This window comes from Eptatretus burgeri, chromosome 13, assembly GCF_056783735.1.
Source record: "Eptatretus burgeri isolate ZD-2024b chromosome 13, Ebu_testis_v1, whole genome shotgun sequence".
NCBI classification, from domain to species: Eukaryota; Metazoa; Chordata; class Myxini; order Myxiniformes; family Myxinidae; genus Eptatretus; species Eptatretus burgeri.
Genome location: NC_140973.1, coordinates 11330379 through 11356708, shown reverse-complemented (window position 1 = coordinate 11356708; position 26330 = coordinate 11330379). Strand labels below are relative to the sequence as shown.

Below are 26330 nucleotides of genomic sequence, written 5' to 3'. Positions count from 1 at the left end.
AACTTTGAAGTTGAATTACCAAACGATAACTATTTTCCCCATTACCCCCGAAGTTTGCAGATTTGCAGTTCACAGGGATTTTTTAAAGAATGTCACCTCTGTGAATGGCAAGGCCCTCCTTGTATACTTGAACTCCACATGGGGTGTCGTGTTCTGTGAACTCTCTAGTTTATATGTGCTTCAAAAACTACTACACCACATCAAACCAAATATTGTTACGAATCTGGAAGTCTTGTGCACACAGACAGACAGTCGTCCCCGTAGCTTAGTTATTTCGATAAGTGTGTGTTTCTAGTTAGGGCCCCCTCCCTGTGTCTAATGGGAATTGCATACATGTGCTGCGAAGTTATTTTGATAGTTAGGATTTGAATTGCATCCATAAATCTTCTTCGACAACATCGGCATCACCCTCACCTTCACCTCACTCTGGTCCAGATCAACTACAACGACAAAAACACCAGCATCACCCTCACCTTCACCTCGCTCTGGCCGACGCCATGGCGCCCATGGTGGGTGGTTCAAGGAGGATCCTCACGGCGGCCCTCGACCAATCAGTGCTGCGAGTGAGGTGGCCGCCGCTCAGCCAATCAGGCTCTGCCACGGTGAAAAAGGCGGTCCGCGTGATGTCACCACGCACCCGGGCCAATCGACAGATTTTCCGCTCGTTTTGGCCATTGGGTAAGGCGAAGAGTGATTCTGCGTGCCAAAACCAGGCAATGAGGAAAGACATACACCACGACACCAAGGTTCGGCTGACGGAGGGGGGAAGATAAAAGGTCAGGCTGCATTTTTCACGTGTGGTGGTTTTTCTTTTGAAAGGTGTTTTTTCTTTGGAATAGGAGTTTCTTACAGAGGAGTTTTCTTTTGCAAGAAGAGTTTTGTTTTCAAGCCTCGTCATCTTCTTTGGTTCGCCCGCAGCCAGTCTTCACCCTGGCGGCCTCCGTTAGCCGGGAGCCTGGTCGTGTGGACGTCTGGGCTGCTGCAGGTCCGAGTCCCACCACCCCACCAGCTCAACGGACCCGCTCGAGGCGGACAGGTCCGAGTGCATGCTCTGGTGTTCATCTCGCCTTTCCTTCTGAGCTGGAGGCCTCAATAAAAAGGCCGTGGCCACCGTTTTGTGCGTGCGTGTGTGCGTGCGTGTGTGCGTGCGTGCGTGCGTGCGTGTAGAAACTCTCTTATGCATGACCACATCTTTTAAGTCCAAACTCAGGGTACAATTAATACAACTTTGTGTTGCAGTGTAGCGGGGAATTGTGTCATGGTAACACAGGTAACAGGGCATTGCATCAGCAGCACAGCCGGGCCACCAGAAAATGATGCAGCCAAGCAGCCGCAGGTTGCATATGAATAAATAAAATGGATAATTGTCGTTACGAGCGATGAGATTTGCCGGTTTTGGCCGTTGTTGGTGTGTGTGTGTGTGTGTGCGTGCGTGCGTGCGCGCGCGCGTGCGTCTTTTTGTAAGTAGAAATTGTTAAGTGCTTGCTCTTTGTACATTGCATGACTATATTCGGTGTTAATTCTGCTCTGTGTCTCCCCTTTCCCTATTGTAAATAAATCCCCTGTTAAATGTATCAGCTCGTTTCTGTGTTTTCTTCATTGGTTTAACATGGTGCGTGTTGGGGAATTGAAGAAGACCGTTGTTGCCGTAGTTGTGTGCATGTGGACCGACGGGACCTCGGTAACCATCCGCACGGGTCGAGCACGGAAACGACTCGTCCCGTTCGAGTTCCGTCGAGGGTGTGAATACTCGGTAGTTCGCCATGTGGGCCTCTAGGTATTTTGAAGTTTGGCAAATAACCCTGTACCACGTGGTTGAGTTATTGACGATTCACGGTCCTGAAAGGGACCCATACCCTCGGAGTTGTCCGACGGTGACGATCTAGATTCTGGGTGTTCGTTGGAGCCGACCCTACTGCTCCACCTAGCGGTCGTGCTCGCAGCCGATACCCGACCCGCAACAATATTGCATGTTGCCTAAGGGTACACCAAGTATGGTTTCTATCTGGGGGAGAGGGTTCATGGTGGGGGGAAGACCCCAATTCTTTCTATGCAAATGTGTATCGTAGAGTGTCACCGATTGGTTTCCAGAATTACAAATCATCTTCTTGTACAGTGCTGTAAAATGAAAGGTTAAACAACTTGATAATGTTCTGGGTTCAGGGGCACACTTCGGCTCATGAGGGGGTGACTCAGACCCGCTACTCAACCTCTGACCCTGAAGCCAACGATCCTCAGATAACTCCATGACCCGACGGCTGTTGAGCAACCATGGCCGCCGTCTGAGGAAGCTAAATTGGGCAGGGTCCTCATGTCAAGACTTGCGTTACTTTCCTGGTGATTTTGCCCCCTTTGAGATGGAGAACTGTGCTCTCCACTTTTCACCTTGTCTACTTATTACGTACGGCTGAGCAAAACGATTTAGGAAAGGTGCATATTTAGAATTGATGCAGTGTCACAAAGAACAGAACTTAACCCTTATGCACAGAAAAACCCCTCACATTCTTATCTTACGTAAACGCACAAGATCGGCGCATCTCAATCACTCCCGGGAAAATAGAGAGAAAGAAGTAGAGAATGTTTGAGGTGTAGGGTTGGCCTCTGCTCATCCAACGTGAGCCAGCAGGCTCATGTTGATCCAAAAGTGGAGGAAAGGAAGGAAGGGAATGTGGTTGGTGTGTGGATGCATGATGTTGGGAGAGGTGTGGTGCATGTTGTGTAAGCTCTCGGAAAGGTGTGACATGCCTGTCAGTACCTCGTCCGGACGGATCGAGAGGTTAATTGCTGATTTCTCTCTGGCACACTTTCATGCATCTCAATTCGACGAATTGGAATGTAAAGATAGAAAGGAAAGATCGTGTATGTCATTGTGGTCAGCTGTGCCCCAAAGACCTCGTACTACCATTCACTCTCGGAGCCTCGCCCCAGCACAATTTGTCTCGCTCCTTCCCTCAGCTCAAACAGGCAGGCAGCTCTTATTTCATGTGCAGGTCCCTTGGTGCGTGTGTCATCGGCGATCTCTGGAGCATTCTGGCTTTTATTAGCCTTGGATGAGGTGGGGCTTCGGGGTGCAAGGGTCGCTCCAGGGCCCTCTGAGCCTCGCGTATCGCATTCCCATTGGTGCACTTGTGACGCCGTCAAATAGGCAGCCCCACCTACTCCGCCACATGGCGTCAGCAGTGGGGCCCTGCTGAGCCTGGGCTCAATTGTGCCTCAATCCCAAGGAGTTTTTACTTGGTGTGCAATTGCTTTATGCTGGCTGGCATTGTTACCCTCGCCAAAGGAGAGAGTATTGCATTTGGGTCCGTTTGTTACCTCCGCCAACGAAAGTGAAGGAGGTTATGCTTTCAACCCCTTTCTGTCTGTCTGTCTGTGTACAGGACATCTCAAAAAGTTGTGGACAGATCCGGATTAAATTTTGTGGACAAGTTCGGTGTGTGACAAGGACAAACTGATTTGATTATGGTGAAGATCCGGATCCGGATCCGACTGCAATAATTCTTTAAGTGATTCTTCACCATTGAGCGATGGGGCCAAAACGATATATAGCACAATATCTCAAAAAGTTGTGGACGGATTCGGACGAAACTTGGTGGACATGTTGGGTGTGTGACAAGGAAAAAATGATTCGATTTCGGTGAATATCCAGACCTGATAATCTTTAAAGTGATTCTTCATCATTGAGAGAAAGGGCCAAAAAACAATATATCACATATTTCAAAAAATTGTTGGGCCAGATATGTTCATTTAGCATTGACAATACATCGGACGAAACTTGGTGGACATGTTGGGTGTGTGACAAGGAAAAAAATGATTCGATTTCGGTGAATATCCAGACCTGATAATCTTTAAAGTGATTCTTCATCATTGAGAGAAAGGGCCAAAAAACAATATATCACATATTTCAAAAAATTGTTGGGCCAGATATGTTCTCGTGGATCAGGCATTACGGGGCAGAGGTATGCGCTCTGCTGAGTGCCCTTCGCGTTTTATTTTATTTTCCTTTCCTCGTTCCATGCGCAAGCAGCAATGATGGTTGATGAAGGTGATGTTAGCTGACTTCTAAGCGGATGGAAGATGACCTCGGACAAATGATAGAGTGAATAGAGCAGTGTTTGCGAGGTACAACATGTCTTCTTTTGATGAAATCTGTCAGCAAAGTTCTCGTTAATAATGCCTTGTACGTTATGTTTTTCAATGATCAGAGTGTTTTGAAGGTGTGTGCAGAACCAAATGTTTCCAAACTTTAAACGACGTGGTAATTTATTTTGTCAGCTGTCGCTTATTCCCACCACCTCCTTCAATTAATTAATTTTACCAGCGATCACCATCTTTACCTCACCTCCTGATTGTGTTCTATCCTGAAAGCATCCTGACCTGGTGATGCTTTGTTTTCTCACATTGAGCATTTTGATGTGTTTGCTTAACCGGTTTTTGCAGATGTTTTGTGTACGCATTTGTGAGACCGAAATATCTCCTGCAGGCACGATCAATTATACTAAATACTTTGAGTACAGATTATCCAAGCAGCCTCTACTTGCATCAACATCACATCAGTTTATGTATATTTTTTTTTTCTGAAATTGCATTTATCCTATTTCATTTCTGCATACAGTGACATTCCATCGGATTCACTGGTGCAATTTGGGGCCTTTGTATAAGCCAAATTGTCTACTTCAGTGACAAAAGTATTAATAGGTTAGTCGTTTTTATTTAAAAAAAAATTCATTCGGTTTACAAGTGTTGACAAGACATCCGAAGACTTAAACAATTCTGTGAAATAAAAGTACTTGTTTCCTTCTCCACAATGCAGCACCTCACATTTAGCATTGACAATACATCAGGCCTGGACATTTATTCAACTGCTTCTGCTTGTCATCATCAAACCCAGAATTAGATTGCACAGGCTCAGAGATGAAAGGCTATCATGGAGCTTGCCTGCCAGCTTTTATCTTGCACTACATGGACAAACGTATGCGGATACCCTTTCTAATTGGTGGATTCAGCTATTTCATCCACACCCATTACTGACGGGTGTATAAAATCGAGCATACAGCCATGTATTCTCCACACAAACATTCATTGGCTGTAGAATGGGTCGTACTGAAAAGCTCAGTGACTTTCATCGTGGTACCGTCATAGGATGACACGTTTCCAACAAGTCAGTTCATCAAATTTCTGCCCTGTTAGAGCTGCCTCGGTCAACAGCAAGTGCTGTTATTGTGAAGTGGAAATGTCTAGGAGCAACAACAGTTCAGCTGCAAATTGGTAGGCCACACAAGCTCACAGGATGGGATTGCCTAATGCTGAAGCACATAGCGTAGAAAAATAGTCAGTCATCGGTTGCAACACTCACTACAGAGTTCCAAACTGACTGGAAGCAACGTTAGCACAAGCACTGTTCATCGAGAGCTTCATGAAATGGGCTTCCATGGCCGAGCAGCCGCACACAAGCCGAAGATCACCATGCGCAATGCCAAGCGTCGGCTGCAGTGGTGTAAAGCTCACTGACATTGGACTCTGGAGCAGTGGAAACGTGTTCTCTGGAGTGATGAATCACGCTTCACCATCTGGCAGTCCGACAGATTAATCTGGGTGTGGTGGATGCCAGGAGAACGCTACCTGCCTGAATGCACAGTGCAAACTGAAGTTTGGTGGAGGAACATTGGTCTGGGGCTGTTTTTCATAGTTCCAGTGAAGGTAATCTTAACGCTACAGCATGCAATGGCATTCTAGATGATTCTGTGCTTCCAACTTTGTGGCAACGGTTTGGGGAAGGCCCTTTCCTGTTTCAGCATGACAATGCCCCCATGCGCAAAGCGAGGTCCACACACAAATGGTTTGTCAAGATCGGTGTGGAAGAACTTGACTGGCCTGCACAGAACCCTGACCTCAACCCCATCGAACACCTTTGGGATGAATTGGAACGCCGACTGTGAGCCAGACATAATCGCCTAACCTCAGTGCCCAACCTCAGTGCCCCACCTCACGAATGCTCTTCTGGCTGAATGGAAGCAAATCCCCACAGCAATGTTCCAACATATAGTGGAAAGCCTTCCCAGAAGAGTGGAGGCTGTTGTAGCGGCAAAGGTGGGACCAACTCCATATTAATGCCCATGATTTTGGAATGAGATGTTGGATGAGCAGGTGTCCACATACTTTTGGTCATTTTGTATATCTTTGTCTTAGATTATATCATGACACACATTTGTGTTGCCTCTTCAAGATTTTTCTCACATTGGTGCTCTCTGTTGAGTACACACACGAGTTGATGGCTTTCCCCAACCCTTGGCAACACACTTGTTTTATTCAACTCGACTATACAGTGAACATTCCCTGCAACTTTAATTTGTATGTATGTATGTATTTATTTATTTGTTTGTTTGTTTTTTTGGCTTCTGCCTTTTACAAAATAATGCATTAAAGATGTTTTACCTTCAGATGACCAATGTGGTGCAGATATACCCCAAATCACATTTAACCTAAAAAAAATACTTCTCACGGTCATCTGAAATTAAGAAGTGTGTGTGTGCGGTGTTTATGTATTTTGTATAAACATTAAATTAAAAAAAACTAGTGCAGGTACATTCAAAGTACACCACCTCCATACTCAATAAATAAATAACATACCTGCCGGGCACCGAAGCTGTGCAGCGCATGGAGACGGAATTGTGAGGGAGCGTTGTATTGATGTACAAATAACATCAAAAAGAGTATCAAGAGATGAGGGTCTAAGATATTGCCCAGATGAGAAAGAAAAGAAATGAATAACACTGGTCAACAATTTTTTACTTTCTGAATGTTGTCTAGATTTCTACAAGTGAATTAGGGTATTCTGGCACTGCTGAATCAGGAAATGGCATCCGTTTCTCTCCATCAGGTCAGGTTTTTGTGCTAAGTTGATTTGAAAAAAATCAGATCTTGTGACAAAATCAATTACATTTTTGTGGCATTATCAGCTGATTTTTGTCAACACATATCATCCTAAACATGTTTTTAAGAAAAAAAATGTTTTGCCAACAACATTTATTGATTACATGATAGAAACATCGATTACTGTCATCTGAATGGTGGGCATTGATAAAGGTAAGTACAAGTAAATTGCATGTTGCGTCACCACTGTTCAAACTTCAGGGCTTGAACTTCCGTTTCTTCGAACTCCTGGAATGTTCAGCGGCAGGGCGGTCTCTCTTCAGATTCCAACAGTAGTCAGCCATCATGACTGCGTCCCAGCGACCCTGATACCTGGTCTCCATCTCCTTCATGTCCTGATGGAATCTCTCCCCCTGCTCGTCACTCATTGAACCCAAGTTCTCAGGAAACCGGTTCATATGTGAAAATAGGTAGTGCATCTTGATGCTCATGTTGCAGCCCAGGTTTCTGAAAGCAGTCAGCATGTTGTTGACAAGTTCTGCGTAGTTTCTGGCCTTATTGTTGCCAAGAAAGTTCTTCACTACCAAAACAAATGTCTTCCACACTTCCAGTTCCACTTCGTTCATTGAGTTTTTGAACTCTGGATCTCTGATGAGCTGACGGATCTGAGAACCATCAAAGATGCCAGCTTTCAACTTCTCCATGGTCAATCCTGGAAAAGCCTGGCACAAGTAAGTGAAGCAGTCACCATCTTTGTCCAGAGCCTTGGTGAACTGCTTGATTAAGCCGAGCTTGATGTGCAGCGGTGGGAAGAGTATTCTGTCTCTGTCCACCAGAGGGTCGTTGATGACGTTCCTTTCTTTGCATGGCACCAATTCCTCCCGCACAGGCCAGTCCTTCTTCGTGTCATGCTGAGCACGGTCCCTACTATCCCACATGCACAGAAAACATGGGTACTTGGTGAAGCCAGACTGTTGTCCCAACAAAAAGTTCACCATCTTCAGGTCAACACAAATAAACCACTTATGCTGATCATAACCAATTTTCTCCAGCACGTACTTCACCGCTTCATACTTCTCCTTCAGTGTAGTCGAGTGAGCGATGGGTACAGAGGCAAACTGGTTGCTGTTGTGTTGCAGAACACATTTCAGTGATCGCTTGCTGCTGTCAATGAACAGTCTCCAATCTTTGGGTTCGTACTGTGGCACTCCAAGCTTGAGCAGAAGCGCATGTCATAAATTGGCGCATGTAGGTATTGTACATTCTTCAGAGTTCGTTATTTCAAGAAATACAACTTTTTTGTATCACATTATTACAAAATCTGCCCCATTAACTTTAGTTTTGATCCACGAACTTTATGCTTTGCCTCACCAATTTTTGGAAGATTTTGAGGTTTTATGACTTCAAACTGATCCCTTTTCGACATAATCACCCAGAACTATCGTACCTGAATACTTCTTGTCATTAAAATAATTATTTCCAATCAAAACAATTATTTGACATGACATTTTACCCCCACCAACTTCTTCTAAAATGCTCCACACATGCGTACATGTGAACAAAAATGTAAAAAACGACATGTGGCCATATCTCAAAAACTTGACCTGATTGAACAAAACTAATGTGAGTTTTGGATTCAGCGCATCAGATTCGTCCTAAATCAGCTTAAAAAATGCAGACAACAAATTTGTTGTTGACCAGTGTAATTAATAAATCTAGAGTAATTCAGTAATTATTCAATTGCAATTAATCTCTCTCCCTTCCACAGATCTCCATGTCTCTGTTCCACACTTTTTGTCCTTCCTTCTCCCACCCCTCTTGTCTCCTGCTTCCCTTGTTGTACGTTCTGTATGTTTATTTGCTCTCGTGCGTGCCTCGACAGTGTGTATACCAAAAAATACCCTTTTTAGAGCCAAATTCCTTGGTCACTGTCATGTCCAAATATCAGCTTCCAAGCTCAAAATATGCCTGAGATATTTCCAGGATGAGAAATGAAAAAAAAAATTAATAAATCGATAATGAATTAATTGATTGATTAATCACAATATATGAAATACAATTTTTGCCAAAGCACATCTTCACTTTTGTCCCCAAATTTCAACTTCCTTGCTCAAAGGATGGCTGAGATATCACCTGGACAACAAGAAAACAGAGTAAAAACTGAGTATTCCCTTCCTTCTGTGCCTGGTGATGATGTCATGCATTGCCTGGACATGGAATTGGGAAGGAGTGTACAATTACCAGTGTGGTTTTTTTTTTTTTTTTTTTTTTTTTTTAACTCGACTCACTTTTTCTTTTCTTTTTGTGCCTTTCCATACTCACCTGCTCCCCCTCCCCCATCATAGCTTCTGGGCTTCACATGAAGCGAGTGTGGAAGAAAAAGACTGAGCAGTGTGCAATGACCTCACGCACTCTTCCAGACTTCAATGCTCGTTTGAGAAAAGAACTGACGTGCAACGAAGCTGAGGGTGAAAATGACCAGGATCGGGTTGAGAACAGGTCACTGTTGGAGCTAATTCAAGATGCAATTACAACTGTGAGTATTACTGTAATTATCTTTACTCGAAATACCCATTCCCTGTGGGAGCGGCAAATAGGGGACGAGGTGGGCAACTTTATTTTGTTTGGACAACTTGGAATTTGGGGGTTTTTAATTTTTTTTTTTTTTGTGACAGCATCCAGTTTTCAAGTTATTCTGTTTTCATACCTGCTATTGCAGGAGTGCATTAACAGGTATGATATTTTTACCAACTTTTTGTGACAATTCCCTACTTTAACATAAAAGTAAAAATCCAAATTGGCAGTAGCCATCCCAGCTTGGTAGAATATTCCCATACACACCCAGAGTACAATCACAACTTTTCTCCAGCGGTTTAGGAGTACATACAATACAGAGCACGTATGTAAATTGTCCAAGTAGTTTTTGATTCCATAAGGTTTTCATATGGAGTTACAATTCTGTAAATCACTGGGACTTGTCATACACACTGCTACAGGGAGCGGTGCTACACATGATGCACACTTTCAAAGAGAACTTGCATCATCCCCTGCTATTATTGTTTGTTTGTTTTTTGAAACACCTGAAATCTTCCCAGGCACACCCAAAATACAGCCATCAAATTTCAACTTATTCCCCCTGCTCAACTCTACTGTCAAAATACAATGGCTTTGGGATGCATACAAGTCACACACACAAAAACACACCCCTAGGCCCTTATAAGACCCTTTAAACACTTTAGACCCCTTTATGACCTTTAAAAAAAACAAAAACTTAAAACCCCTTGGGTTAAACGGATTTAAGTGGCATAAAGGGTCTGTCACCTTTAGACCTTTTTGACTTTTTAAGACCCTGAAGCCACTGTTAGTTAGACCCCTTAGAAAATTGAAAAAAAAAATTCCCCCCCAAATTCGTTTTTGACCTTTTTCATGCACCATTCACATCACATCAGAAGTTTCCAAAGCAAACCTGATGTTGAAAAGTGAAATTGAAACGACTGCTCAAGGGAGAGAGAGAGGAAGAGGGAATTCCAGCAGATGTAACGTACAGTTTAACGTCCATCCGAGAGACCGCATATATTGAATCACCGTGGCTGTGAGAAACTGGGATGGCAGTTTATAGCTGGGTCGGGATTCATTCCCAGGCTGGACAGCTTAGAGGGAGGTGTGCGTACCTCTCGGCTATCCTGCCATTATATGGCGATTCATTGTAATCATGTAATTTATTTTGTCGTACAAACTCCGGAATTGTCCCCATGGAGAGCCACGTATCATCGTGGAAGCTTGTCGAGGTAGAAGCTTGAAGAGCACTCCAAGCAAGCACTCTAATGAAACGTTTGAAGATACTTTTAACAACAAAACATTTTAATTTTTTTTTTGTATGTATCTATCTATGTCGAAGTGACAGATCGTTTTATGAAAGAAGATCATATAAAAAGGGGAAGCGTTGAAATAAAATTGCACATTTTCAGCTAGCGAGCCACCACCTGAGGGACTGTACACAAGAAAACGGGGGGCCAAACGCAGGTGAGTTTGGCCTGAACCATGTTCAAGTCGATTGATATATTCAATGATTGTGTGAATATTTTTGCCATGGATTGGAAACTAACAACCAAGTGGCTCAATCACTCAAACAAGCACTCCAATGAAACAGTTAAAGAATGGCTGGCTTGGCAAGCGATGAGCGATCACCGATCGGTCATATAAACACCATGCACCCAGACACACCTGCAATGTTAGGCAACGTCCGCATTGGAGAAATGAACACTTTTTAGCAAGCGGAATTACTGATAAGTTCAATTCCGGAGCTTACATTTTGAAATTTGGCTCAGATTAAGAGACTAGAGGTTATGGCATGTGCAGAAATGAAATAAAGCCACAAGCATTGCAATGTATCCAGTGATTCGTAGGTATGATGATCAGGCATTCATTGATGTGAATGAGGAAAGTGAAAAGGATTATTTGAGTGCTTTTATCGTTAAACCATTGTGGCGTGTTCCAAGTTAATGCATTGTTGAGCAGGCCAACAACAACAAAAAAGGCGAATTGAGACCCCATCGAGGGAAAGTGAGGTGTCCAAGCATGCGCATGATAAAGGATATAATTAAATAAGGCTTTAATTATCTTCAAAAAGGGTGTTTTAATTAACCCAAACACCCAATTTTCATTCATGCACTCCTTTGGAGCCCTTGGTATGCATGCAAAGTTTCAGGCTGCTAGGTTTCATGGTTTTGGAGTTGTGGAAAACGCACACACATATATATATATATATATATATATATATATATATATATATATATATATATATATATATATATATATATATATATATATATATATATATATATATATATATACACACACACACACACACACACACACACACACACACACACACACACACACACACACACACACACACACACACACACACACACACACACACACACACACACACACACACACACACACACACACACACACACACACACACACACACACACACACACACACACACACACACACACACACACGCACTCTATAACACATTGACATTTATTATTGTGCTATACACCTGGACCCAAAAACTGTACATAAGCAAAAAAAAAAAAAACGTATGTACGAGGAACTGCCGCAAACTGATAACATCATTCCCCGATTTTGGTGGTGTCGCCATTTCCGGCCTTTTTTCATGAACCAAGAACCGCCGTGAACTGATAACATTATCCCCCTTGTCTCCTTGTCTCCATTGTAACAATGACAAAACGTTCCTGGATTTTACTCCGACATTCGCGGATTTTTCATGGGTCAGGAAATCCCCGGAACCTATCCCCCCATTTCCCATTGAAACAATGCCTCCACATTCGTGGTTTCAACATTCGCCAGGTTTTCTTGGAACATAGTGTGTCTGTGTCTGTGTCTGTGTCTGTGTCTGTGTCTGTGTCTGTGTCTGTGTCTGTGTCTGTGTCTGTGTCTGTGTCTGTGTCTGTGTCTGTGTCTGTGTCTGTGTATGTCAGTAGTTTGAGACAAGTGCAGAGATTTAACGTTGAGTAGCTCAAGTATAGTAATGCAATGCTCACCCCAGTTTCCTTTGTTTTGAAAACAATTAGATCTTGATGGTGGTATCCATTTTATTGCTTTGTTTGTTTATTGTTGAAGTTGACATGTATTTTTTTTTTTATTTAATTAATCGAAATGGACATTTTTTAGAATCTTGCCATTTTAAGACTTATTATTGTCATTGTTGCTGTCTTTAGAGCAGCCTCCCTTTGTTTGTTGACCCAACATGAGATCAATTGGTATTTGGTGACCATACCATCCAGATAACAAATTATTTATGAGACTTTTCACATTGCTCAGTGACGATTTTTTATCTCGAAGCTGAGTGCTGTTAAATTTATTCCATTCGCCATGGGGTAGCATTCAGAATTGTCACCTCGTCGTGATCCATCAGCAGGCATTGATTGCATCATGTCCCATGCTGTCTGATGGAGGGATGCTTCTGCTGACTTTTGCATCAACATAATGGGACCCACATTGCTTTGTCAAGACTATTGCCCAAGCTAAGTTCTCTCTCCATTGATTTGTTGATTAACTGGTTTCTCTTGGATTCTTCCTGTTTGATAACCAATCTTGTGATCGCATGAAGGTTTGTTTGTTGAGCATGGGATCAAATCGAGCAATGCTGAGTTTTTCTTGTGCAATAAATTCTTATCAAAATGTAATAAGAATTTTTTTTTAGCGTCACAGCACAAGAAAAGATGATGTGAAAGATACAACGGAAGAAGACTATGATGATGGAGGTGGAAAGGAGGGCATTGATGAAGATAAAGAAGAATATGACGACGATTATTTGGAAGGAGAGTCTGTGCGTGTCCTGACTCTGCCCTTACAAGCCCATCATGCAATGGAGAAAATGGAAGAGTTTGTCCAAAAGGTGAGCTTTACAAGGTATTTGATGTCATCCAAGTTATTTTTTTTTTTCCTACCCCACCCGCATGAAAGAAAAAGCGCAGTTAAGCAATCGGTTTCCTTTGTCTGGCTGTCGACAAACGTCAGTTTATGATCGAGGAAAAACTTGATTTCAATTGAATGTTGTGTTTTGAAAATTGATTGGAAAACGAATCTACTTTAGCAGTACTTTGGCTCTGGATTTGTCCCAATCGCATTTGCACAGAGGTGTTCCTCGCCCCCCCCCCCCCCCTTGTCTGCAGCCGAAAGCCACAGGCATTGTTTTGGGGTTGTCTGTTATTTATTTATTTAAGATTTTTTTATTTTTGGTTAGCCACAATAACTTGTGAATTGCTGATGGCATTTCAACCAAACTAGGCACAAGTCAGGATTATATGATACAAATTATTTTTTTATTATATTTTGGGTGTAAAAGTTGAAAGGTCTAAGATCATGTGGCCTTTAATTTGTTGTTTTACATACATATACATATATGTATATATATATATATACACACACACACACACACACACACACACACACACACACACACACACACACACACACACACACACACACACACACACACACACACACACACACACACACACACACACACACACACACACACACACACACACACACACACACGTGATCAAGGATCGTGCAAGAGGTAGGACACAGAATACATCAGGGCACAACATAAAGGCAACAGCAGGAAAAAGGACAAACAAGGGATGCAGGTAACGATAAGGGAAAGGGGAGAATGCAATCAGTGGACAAGATGGATACATCAAAAAAAATTTGGAAGGAGTGGGGGTGATTTAACAGGTGTAGAAAGGATCATGGTTTTGGATGGGGATGACAGATTGTGGTGAACAGCCGTCTTGAAGAGAATGTGGGAGTTGGTTCCACAGGTGGAGAACAAAAAGAGGAATAAATGGGTGGAAGTGAGCAGTGGTTCTGGATTTCGGCCATTTCACAAGGAGAGGGTTGCTGGTGGACCGTGTGGGTCTTGCAGATAAATTCTCATTGTAAATGAGTACCATGAAGCACCACCTGGTGGTGGTGGCAGAGGGTATTATTGGTTCACGAAAAAAATATTTTCACAAAAAATATAATTGGTTCATGAAAAAATATTTTCACGAAAAAAATATAAGTGACCACTATATTCGTTATTGTTGTGTGTCTGTCTGTCTGTCCCGAGCATAGCTGCGTGGGTTTTGATCCGATCCTGATGAAATTTTGGTGGGAGGTTTATGTCATGATCTCGTTGTGTTTTCCTGAGAATGGGCGTGGTGCGCCCATTATGGGCGGAGCCACGCCCAAAAAACGTGTTTTTAGGAATAGCCAATTTCAATTTGCATCTTCTAGGAGTTTTGTCGAAGCTGACGGGTTTTGGTATTTGGTTAGCCCAATGGCACCTGCATAGCCCCACAGAGCTCTATTTTTCATTTTCGTCCCAAGGTCAAGGTCACGAACTTAGAAAATTGCGAATTGTGTTTTTAAGGGGTAGCCAATTTCAATTTGCATCTTCTCTTAGGGGGTTTGTCGAATCTGGCAGGGGTTTCAGTATTTGGTTAGCCCAATGGCACCTGCATGGCCCCACAGAGCTCGATTTATTTATTTATTTTCCATTTTCGTCCCAAGGTCAAGGCCACAAGGTCACGAACTTAAATTTTAGAATTTTGACATAAAAATCGTACGACCACCCAAACATTGAGAGCTAGGATGACAATATTTTTTTTTATGCATAATCTTGAGGTCATTCCCCACCTAAGGTCTTGAAACCATTTTGCTCTATCTCGAACACCTTGCCCGTGGCGCCCCCTTCAAGTTTGTTTTTACACTGATTTCATCAAAGTATGGATAATCCGAGGAGTGCGAAATGCCATATAGCCTATATGATGTTATATTGTTCCTGGGATGTTCCAGAGGAAGTTTTGCACCAAAGGTCATAATCCTTGACCTTTGACCTTTAAAGTTCGCAAAGGTCAAATTTTCAAAGTTGTGGGAATCGAACCGGGTTTTCGACCTTCTTTGACGAACTAACTCCAATAAGCTATAGCACGTATCCTGTTCCCTTATTTCAATGTCCACAACATTGTTTTGTGACCTTTAAAGGTTATGCAAAGGTCAAATTATTGAAAGTTGTTGAACGAAACCGGGTTTTCGACATTTTGCAGCTAATAACCTGTCACTCGTACCACATCATGTTGATCATTTTTATAACTTGGTCAAACATTATCATATTGTCTCATCCTTGACTTCTGAAACAATCTACATCGTCAAATACCGCTCGTGAACCATTGTCGTCTTCAGACTTGTAATTTCCAAATTTTCTTTGGTTGCAAGTGTTACTTATTCATGTTTCTCTTCCCGTACAATTACAAATAAATATATATATATAAAAAACAAGGTCAGTCCGTCAATTAAGCCGTGTGACTACATGTCTGTTAATTGCGTACTGTTTGGCAATTTCACCTTGACTTCACACATGTCCGTCTAATTATGTACTTTTCAACCCTTGAGACTGCTGAGAACCCTTTGACCGTAGAATACCCTTTAAGACCCAGATAACCCAAAAGAGCATGAAGACCCGATCGACCCAGATGGCTCTGTGGACCCAAAATACCTCAAGAACCCATAATACCCCAAGTATCTCAAAGACCAAAAAGACCCCGATGACCCAAAGGTCCCTGATTACCCATGATTCCCCAAGAACCCTGAGGACTCAAAAGACTTATTAGACCCTTGAAGACCCTTCTTAACACTTGAGACACCTTTAGATCCCTTCACCCTTTAGACAGATGAGAACCTTGATCATTTAAAATTTTAGAGTCTAAAGCCAGATAACCCAGACCACTTGGACGTGTGTGTGTGTGTGTGTGTGTGTGTGTGTGTGTGTGTGTGTGTGTGTGTGTGTGTGTGTGTGTGTGTGTGTGTGTGTGTGTGTGTGTGTGTGTGTGTGTGTGTGTGTGTGTGTGGAAACTCTCTTATGCATGACCACATCTTTTAAGTCCAAACTCAGGGTACAATTAATACAACTTTGTGTTGCAGTGTAGCGGGGAATTGTGTCATGGTAACACAGGTAACAGGGCATTGCATCAGCAGCACAGCCGGGCCACCAGAAAATGATGCAGCCAAGCAGCCGCAGGTTGCATATGAATAAATAAAATGGATAATTGTCGTTACGAGCAATGAGATTTGCCGGTTTTGGCCGTTGTTGGTGGGTTTTTTTTTTATTTTGCCAAAACGAAGTTTTTGCAAGATATGTAAGTCAGCTTGTATGTTTTTGTTTTTTTGTTTTTTTTTGGTTTGTCTGTAATCACATATAAATAATTCTGCAGAGCACAGTTATCATTTGAAATTTTTGTAACTTCGCGTATCAGAGGCCTATAGAGGTCCCTTTCAGCGCATACAATTTTGAAAGTCAAGGTCACTGTCGCAAATCAGGGGAGTCGACGAAACCCTTATTTTTTGAGTAATTTTGATCGGATCGTCTTCAAACTTCATGGGAATATAGTTCATGGTCTGGCGCTCAGCTGATTAATTTTTGGTGGCGATTGGCCTTGACCTTCATGGTTAGCGCCGAAGGTCAAACATATTTGACCCCAAGGTCAAATTTTCAAGTTTTAGGAACCATATCGTGTAGTACCTCAAATTGAACACCTCGATGAGTGCTTTCTAGATATGTCAAGCTTGAGACATTATGACGTCATTTGGTGACGTTATGAGGAAAACGCATATTTTTCATGGTTACTCTAGAACGATTCTCATCGAAATCTCTCGTAGGCAGATATTCCTCAAGGAGTCGCTCCTGGTGGATAGCAGCCCTGTTCACCTCAGTGTGACCTTAAAGAAGTCACACGTGGTCACCTTTTGGCAAGATACGGGTCACCCTGCGGGTGACATTGGTTTATTTGTTGTTGTTTTTTTGGTCTGGAATACAGTACTGAAATATGATCCCTGCCTAGACAATCAGCTGAACATACCAAGTAGGCTCATATGTAGCCTAGGCAACTTTTTAGACAAGATACTCCAATTTTAGTTTTCTATATAGTGGGTGGGATCAACTCTTTTTTTTTTTCTGTGCCAGCGCTGTTGGAATTAGGGTTAGTTGGCCTTGGATTCCGTTGGCAGACAATTTAAAGAGTAAAGCAGGATGCCAGACTGTATCAAAAGCTTGAGATAGGTCCAGAGAGACAGCCCTGATCTCATGCCCGATATTGAAGGCCTCCATCCATTGTTGGGAGAGTAGAAGCAGCATGTCCAAGGTAGAGTAACCTGGTCTGAATCTGAATTGATGATCTGAGATGAGGTTGTTGGAGAAAAGGAAGGATTTCATTTCCACTGCAATGATGGATTCCTTGACCTTGCTGATGATTGGAAGTAAGTTGATGTGTCTGTAGTTAAAGGGATCTGTTTTTTGCACATTTTAATGTCATGCTGTGATTGCTAATTTGCAAGCAGATGGAAGATGACAGGGTGAAAAGGGCAGAGAGGGGATATATAAGAGCAGCAGAGAAAGTGGGTTTTTAATTTATTTATTTATTGGACATGCAAGTTGATGCCACCCGGTCCAGTTGCAGAATCAGTCAAGGGTTGGAAGAAACTTCCACCTTCTCATGTGCAAAAGGCACAAAATTCAGGAGCAGTTTGGTATGACTGGGAAGGTTGGGTGCAGAGAGGGAGGGTTAGGGACTCAAGATTTTGAAGCAAACACAGAATTGAGGTATTCGGCCTTCTCATGAGCGGAGTCGGCTGTGGTGCCATTTGAAGGGAGGTATACAATATCCAGAAACTGATTTGATGAGGTGCCACCAGGTTTTAGAGGGACAGAGGCAAGTTTGAAAGTTCATTCTTAACGTTGGACTGATTGTTTTCTGGCTCTCCTGAGATTCGACACACACTTTTTGTGAGCTTTGTGAAATGATCTGAGTGAGGTTGCCTTCAGTTGGATTTGCCATCTCGTTGCCATGATAACTTGTTAACCACTAAAGGGATTTCAACCAAAGTTGGCATAAGTATAGAGTGTAATTAAATAGAAGGACAAACCGATTCATTTTGGGTTCAAAAGGGCAAAGGTTAAATGTGGGGTGGGGGGGGGGTTCATAGTCATTTCTATTCATCAGTTAGTTCACATAAACTATCACGATGTTAAATTAATTGCCAAATAGCGAGTGCAAAGTTTCCTGCATTTCTCATGTGACCTTGGATTGACATCAAACATAACAGTGAGTTGACATCTCGTGTGGGCAGTGGAATATGCATCAACACATTCACAAGAAAATATAATTTTTGTGTGTCTCTCTCTCTCATTCCTTCGTTCGTGGGAATGGGGTGGGAGGTGGGGGCAGTGTGCAGCATGTAGCCTTCATGTAAGGAGAGAGCACTTCTTTGTAGTTGTGAAAAGTGCTCTCAACACCATAAACCTGAGTTTTTGCCAAACGACTGAAAGCTTGGGTTTAAAAGCGAGACTGGTTAATGAGTGATCCTGAAACTGGGTGGTTGGTTCGTCAGGGTGTTTTATTGACTGAGCTCTTCTGTTGGTTCCTTTTTTTTATTATCACTGTATAATCTTGTCTTTTAGCCTTCACATTTACCTTTCGTTACCTCTGCCACCAAAGGTGGATGGAGGTCATGTTTTCACCCCTGTCGATCTATCTATCTATCTATCTATCTGTCTGTCTGTCCGTGAGCAGGATATCTCAAAACTCATGGACGCATTCAGATAATTTGGTGGACAGTTTGGGTGTCTAATAGGGACGAATTGATTCGATTTTGGTGAAGATCCCGATCTAGATTCCAGACTTGAGAGATAGGGCCAAAAACTATACATAGCACGATATCTCAAAAAGTTATGGACGGATTATGATGAAACTTGGTGGATGAGTTGGCTCGGTGACGAGAACAAGCCGATTTCGATTTTTTGGTTGTCATGATCTAGATCGGGCCTATCGGTGGGAAACAAAACGTATATTGTTCATCTTACCAGAGGTATGCACTCTACCGAGTGCCGTTCAAGTTTGTCCTGTTTTGATTTGATCCCAGACAAAGCAATGTAGACATTGATACTCTTTGTGGTATGCTTTCTCCTTCCTTATTCCACCCTCAAGACCGATCATGTGACGCTGTCAGTGTGGGATATAAAGGTGTGTGCTTGGGAATGTTTTGTGAGCGCGTGGTTTTGTCCAAAACTAAATCGTTGCTCCTTAACAGCGGATGCTGAAAACAATTCTCCAGACATCCTTCTTTGTGAGGCTTTTACAGTTTTAAACTTCTGCTTAATTTGGTCCCATTTCCTGTTAAAATCTGATTCCATTGTAAACCATGTCCATGTTTGTTTGTTTCTCTCTGCTGCCCCCACTACCGCCACCCCTCCTCCAACCTTTCTGTGTGCTCCGTTCCATTCTAGTACACATTCCTTGTGATGAACTCGTGTTTGTTTCACCATCACTTGCACTGTACTTTAAGATGCTTGAACTTGTCTCAAATTGGAAAACCTGCCCCTCCTCCACCTCCTCCTCAACTTCACCTCCAGCATCCCCGCAGATTGCCTCTGTATGTTTGGAAACATTAAATCGGTTGATGTATGAAATTCAGTTTTCTTCTTTCCCTTTCCCAATGCAGTCTTTCTTTCCATGTTTTGTGTTCTGTGGAACTGTAATGTTCTATTTGTGGAAACCACATGACGTGCCACACACCCAAACAAGTCCGTGCATGCTGCGGCATGCATGAACAAAGGTATTTTGATACATTTCCGAGTGTTGCGATCATCAATGACATCCAATCATCAATGACATCCGATGAAATGATCGTAATTCCCCCTTTTTAAAAACCCTAATCATCAAAATGACCTGAGGGTGAACACGCCGCGTGGTGGTTGGACTTGTTTTGTCGGACTTGGGATACTGCGGGACAATTATTCCACCTTGATATCTCAGCCGGTATTATTTGCGTAATGCCACTGAAGCATTTGCCGTTTCCATTCTGAGCAGGCCGTGTGTTTGTGTGTTTGTTTTTACATTTAAATCTTCTACTTCTTCTTCTTTATCGGCTTCAATTAATGCCACGTTCTTGTGCTGATGCAGTGCCCCCGCTGTTCGATAGTCGGAGTTTGTAATGATTTTTCGGGGTGCTGGTGACGACACACCGACTCTTCATGAAAGGACATCGTGGGATCCTAAAACTTCACCAATAATTATTGATTCCCGATTGCTTTCAAGGGGAACTCGTCATACTTTCTGTGAGGCATTTTAATCGGGTTTCCAAAGTAATATTTCACTTTTTTCCCCTTTTGTTCTTGGCTATTGGATAAATGTAAAGGAGGAAGTTTGTCCTCGTCACATGCCTTGTCGTCTGTGCAATGCATTGCCAGCACAAGCTTTGCATTGTTCTCGCGGTTTAGACGTGGCACTTCAAGGACGTTATTGGTTAATGTCGAGTTCACTTTGGCATACTTTAGTTTTGGTGCTAAGTATTGTTGACTTGTAATGCAAATATCATGTGTAAAGGTATATAATTTGAAGCTGACCGTTTTGTTGTGTGTGTTTGTGTGTGTAGGTTTGGGAGGGCAGGTGGCGGGTTATTCCTCATGACGTGCTCCCAGACTGGCTGAAGGACAATGATTTCCTGCTGCATGGACACAGGCCCCCTATGCCATCGTTCCGTGCTTGCTTTGGTAGCATTTTCCGCTTGCATACGGAGACTGGAAACATATGGACACATCTTATAGGTATCCTCCCTCCCGACACACCCCTCACCACAAGGCTGCCAGTATTAATCCTAACCATACGGTGGCAAGAGGTAGAACATATTAAGATGTTTACCAGATTCAGTGGCGTAATGGTTTGAACATCTACTCTTGAGTCTGGGAGGTCGGTGGTTTGAATCCCGTCCGAGCCTTAACAAAGACTTTAAAAGTGGTTCGTGTTGCTCCCTTGCTTGATGTTCAGCATTTAAAAAGGACAGAGCACTGACAAACAAACATAGGTTGGCAACCATTTCCCAGGCTTGATGGACCTAATGGTCTCCTTCGTTGAGGCTCCTTGTAAGGAAAGTTTTATTTTAAAGTAATTTGTTATTTTCAGTATTATTATGATTTTTAAGGTAAAGGCTATCTTGGTGCAATACATTCCCCTAATTAAAAAAAAAAAACAATGACTACAAAAACTAACTCCTCCCCCAGGGTTCTTCTTTTTCCTCGTCTTGGCTCTGGTGTACCTCTTCCGGCCAAACATCAAGTTTGTATCGCCCATCCAAGAGAAGGTTGTGTTTGGAGTGTACTTCCTGGGTGCCATCCTTTGCCTGTGCTTCTCATGGTTGTTCCACACGGTGTACTGTCATTCGGAAAAAGTTTCACGTACATTCTCCAAGTAAGCCCTCTTTCTGGTGCCATGAGAAACCCCTTTTTGGAATCAACCTGAGCAACATCATTTGTGACAAAATAGATCATCGTTAAGGCATGGGGATGGTGGGATAGTGTAGAGGTTATGCGCATTCACCTCTCAGCTGTTCGGGTTTGGGTTTGAATCCTGAACCAGCTTCAAGCTGTCGTACCGATCTTGCATAAAGGAAACTATTTTACTTCCAGTGTTTGAGGCCTATAGCCTGGTGTTGGCTTAATGTTAGGGTGGTGGGCTTGGGATGCCATGGTCCTGAGTTCAAATCCCGCTTTGCCGTTGAATTGATACAGGTGGGGTTGACTCAGTCTGTCATCCTTCTGAGGTCGGCAAAATGAGTACCAGCTTGCTGGGATGTCCCGGTGTGTGCCCCGGTTTAGAATAGGTACACCGTATGCCTGCGTGTCGTAAGAGGCGACTAAAGGGTTGCTGTCAGGAAGGGCAGCCAGCCAAAAAACAAACACAAACATTGCTTCAAAAAGGGAACCATGATAGAAGATTGTCATGGGACCCGCAAGGCTAACCGCCGCTCTAGCAGGGAAAAAAATGTCTGTGTGTCTGTCTTCCACTTTCGTTGGTCTGTCAAAAACCAAAGTTTGTGTCAGTTGCTTCCCACAGTAACAGTCAGCTCGATTTGTGGCTATTCCTTTGGAAATCAGCCTTTCATGCACAGCAGACTAATAACATTGTCACCTTCCCTGTAAAAGTATACCTTCCATTGGCTCCTTCACTGATCTACCTGTGAAGCCTAAGTTGTTGAGGAAGAGAATGCACCACTTACTTGTTCGTCATTTATCTAAAATCTATTCTTTGGTAGTTCTGGATACACCTGCTTCCTTCGCACCACATTTGATAATCCAGCTCCACAGAATGCCGTTTTAAACAATGTGCTGGCATCAGGCCCTGTATTTGAGGACATATCAACATCTTGCATAACTTAAACAGCCAATTGTCAAGCTCTGTTGTGCTATGTCGCACTTTGGGTATTTGTTTGTGACTGAGGTTACCCATCAACATTTAATTTAATTTGTTCATACAAGGTACGAGTAGGTTCAAAAAAGTGACCCTGTTACTTCCAAGAACACCGCACACACACACACACACACACACACACACACACACACACACACACACACACACACACACACACACACACACACACACACACACACACACACACACACACACACACACACACACACACACACACACACACACACACACACACACACACACACACACACACACACACACACACACACACACACAACTTTGGCCACAATGTTTAGATGTTATATTATCCCTTCCTTTGCAACCTCCCCCCCCCCTTTTCTCTCTCCCCCGCAGGCTGGACTACTCTGGCATCGCGCTACTCATTATGGGTAGTTTTGTCCCCTGGCTCTATTACTCATTTTACTGCAACCCTCAGCCACGCCTCATCTACTTGATCGTGATCTGTGTCCTCGGCATCTTGGCCATCATTGTGTCTCAGTGGGACCGCTTTGCCACGCCGCAGTACCGCATGATGCGTGCCGGTAGACAGCACCCCATGCGCACGTACTTTGTGAAGTCCATGTTCTCGTGGAAATATTTACAGATCAGATGAGAAAATGTGCCCTTTGGTTACTGTCTAATAAACCCATCCCCACTACTCCGTCGTCCTCTTTAAGTCCCGTGTTATTTCTGTGTGTGCAGTTGTGTTTTTAGCGCTTGGCTTCAGTGGCATTGTACCCACGGTACACTTCACCGTGGTCGAGGGCTTCATTAAAGCGGCGACCGTGGGCCAAGTTGGCTGGTTGGTCTTGATGGCGGCATTGTACAGCACCGGTGCAGCTCTTTATGCCGCTCGCATCCCCGAGAGATTCTTCCCTGGAAAATGCGACATTTGGGTACGATCTGAAGTTTAGCTCTCGAAGGGAAAAAGTCCGTGATCGCACGAGACAAGCTTTATTGTTGTTGCTGTTTTTTAGTTTTTGTTGTTTTTGTAAGTATGCTTTCACTTTTAAAATATTGTTTGATTCGTCTCCCCTTTCCTCTTTTAGTTCCAGTCCCATCAGATCTTTCACGTGCTGGTTGTGGCAGCGGCCTTTGTGCACTTTCATGGAGTGTCCAAGCTGCAAGCGTTCCGCTACACGATGGGCGGCAGCTGCACGGCGGACACCTTGCTTTGAGTGGCCGCTCCGGTGTATTTAGACCCGGAATGCAGGACTCCAGTGTGGTTTGAGCGAAGCCACCAGCACAATTGGTCACTCATGGCACCATGGTCATTTTTGATACACTGAATGTAGCCTTGTTTGGCCCGGTGCTGCTCGGGCCACTTTGTTGGTCAAATGGACGTTTTGACGATCCACCTGTCACCATGTTCTAGTTTTTCTATCAGGCTTGTTTCGTTACAAGGCACTTTGTAGTGATGGGAGATGGTAGAAGATCATATATTGAATTTAATTAATCATTTGGATCCCCCTCCTTGTTAAAGGAAAGTTTGATACATCATCTATATAAATAATCAAATCGTTGCAGCCTCTCTGGTGGTGGCTTGGCCTTGGCTTGTAAAGCTTTGGCCAGATGACCGAATGAGGATTATCAAGCTCTGCAAAGGTTGAATGCATTCTGGGCCTTTTGATTTCATTTTTGTTATTTTATTTTTTTGGAGAGAGGTGATGAAAGGGCACATTTAGATTTGAGCTTGCAGCTCCCTCACTTTGGAGGGGGGGGGGGGAAGCTCTGGTTGCCGAGGTGAAGCAACACGCCACGTCCTCGTTGCCGAAACTGCGCCCTGATGATTCGCAGGTCCGATCACAATGGTCCTGGTCGGCGTGCGGCGAAATTGTAAACGTTTCCACATTCAGGTTTTGTCTTGCTTTTGTTTGCTGCTCTGATTTCCAATTGTAAACAGTACGAAGCATTCTTGATGTACCAAAGAACAGTTATTATTTTTTTTAATTTCTTTCCATCGCAGATGCTGCAACTTGTGGGGGAGAATCGCATTCGTTGAAAGTGCTTCGTAGATTTCTCACTTGAACTTGTTGGCAAAACTCATGAAACTGTTCACCTTTGTGCCTATTTTTGAGTAAAATGTTTTGTTTTGACCTTTTTTTTTCTTTTTTTTTTCCTTTCTGTTTTTTTAATCGAACACAGCCATGGAAAGCGACGTCCGATTCTCAATAATGGCCGAAGCAAAGCCATTTGTAGTAGCTGCGTAGGTGCTAGAATAAACTGTTCATGCCTGGTTTGTGGAATTTTGGGTGGGGTTTATTTTTAATTTTTTTTTAATGCAAATATTGTCAAACATCCTCGTGTAGAAGTCCAGGTGGCAATTATTATTATTATTATTTTATTTTTAAATGGCTCATTTGGCATTTCCATGTGCGGTTTCCCCTTTGCCACAAAATTATCACCCCTTAACGGAAACACCAGCAAATGGAACGCCACCGATAATTTTAAAATCTCGATGCTGCTTTATCTTTTTATTTTATTTCCTTGCATCCTCCTGGCTCTTTATTTTATTTTATATTTTCTTCATACTAGTACGTTTTGGACCGGTGACATCACTGACTGCGATTTTGCGATTTGTAGAAACAAAATTCCAAGCATTTGCCTTTCCATTGTAAAACCAGACACGAATGCAAGCTACTTGCCTTAGCTTTCAAAGTGGGAATCGTGTCGAAACGGCTTGCATTTGACTTGCACTTAAAAGATTAGTAATACATGTCATTGCGTCAATTTTGCTGTTTTTGTTTCTTGTTCCTGGAGTATTTTTGGAGCTGGTTGGGGAATTTACTTTGCAAGCATGACATGCAAAGCACAATTGCTCTGTCTGCCAAGCCCAGAAATAAACTTTATCTGATATTTTATGAACTCTTGAGCATCAATCTTTCCCGTCGCAAATTTGTTACACAAGCTCGACAGTCTGGAGTGTAGAATGAAGAATGTCCTGTGTTAGCAGTGAAGACTAAAATGAATGGGTGGTGTGAAGGAAGCAGGTGTACATTCAAAGTACACCGCCCCATGCCAAATAAATAAATAACAAATCCTCCAGTGCACGACATCAATGGGGCCCTTTCGGTGCCTGGTGATGCCCCCTTGCAGCACATTGATTCGGAATTGGGAGGGAGTGGTGTACAATAATTGATTGATTGCACAGTTAAAATAAATAATGATAAGAAAATAATTTAATTTCTCAATTGCTGTATAGCATACCGAAACCACCACTGTTTCATCTGAATCTAACTTTTTGAAAATTAATTAAATGAAAAATGAATTTATCAAGAAATCAAAAATACCCTCTTGGAAATTTCCCCATCCAAAACCACAATCTTTTTGACACCTGCAAATCCACCCCAAACCCACCTCCTTCAAATTCCCTGCTTTCCTTCTTGAAAGTCCCTGGAGTGTCCATCTTGTTTACCCTGTGTTCCCAGCCCCATTCCTCTCCCTTCCACAGATGTCATGTGTCTGGTCCACAGTTTTTTTTCCTTCCCTCTCCTGCCCCTCTTGTCTCCTGCTCCCCTTGTGTTTGCTCTCAGGAGCCTTGACAGTGTATACAAAAAAACCCAACCATTTGCAGTCAAATTACTTGGTCATTGTTGTGTCCAAATATCAGCT

General features: G+C 42.9%; 1 protein-coding gene across 3 annotated transcripts in view; it reads left to right on the top strand.

The window, feature by feature from the left end:
- The window catches only part of LOC147013844 (adiponectin receptor protein 1-like), a 77300-nt gene extending 51721 nt beyond the window's left edge, over positions 1–25579 (top strand). For all 3 annotated transcript variants that reach the window (XM_085851121.1, XM_085851122.1, XM_085851123.1), the window contains exons 2-8: positions 9219–9409; positions 13112–13306; positions 20887–21058; positions 21512–21698; positions 23073–23260; positions 23421–23614; positions 23768–25579. In XM_085851121.1, coding sequence (XP_085707247.1) covers positions 9233–9409; positions 13112–13306; positions 20887–21058; positions 21512–21698; positions 23073–23260; positions 23421–23614; positions 23768–23896 — 1242 coding nt within the window. In that variant the 5' untranslated portion in view covers positions 9219–9232 and the 3' untranslated portion in view covers positions 23897–25579. The remainder of the gene's footprint in view (positions 1–9218; positions 9410–13111; positions 13307–20886; positions 21059–21511; positions 21699–23072; positions 23261–23420; positions 23615–23767) is intronic.
- The last annotated feature ends 751 nt before the right edge of the window (positions 25580–26330 follow it).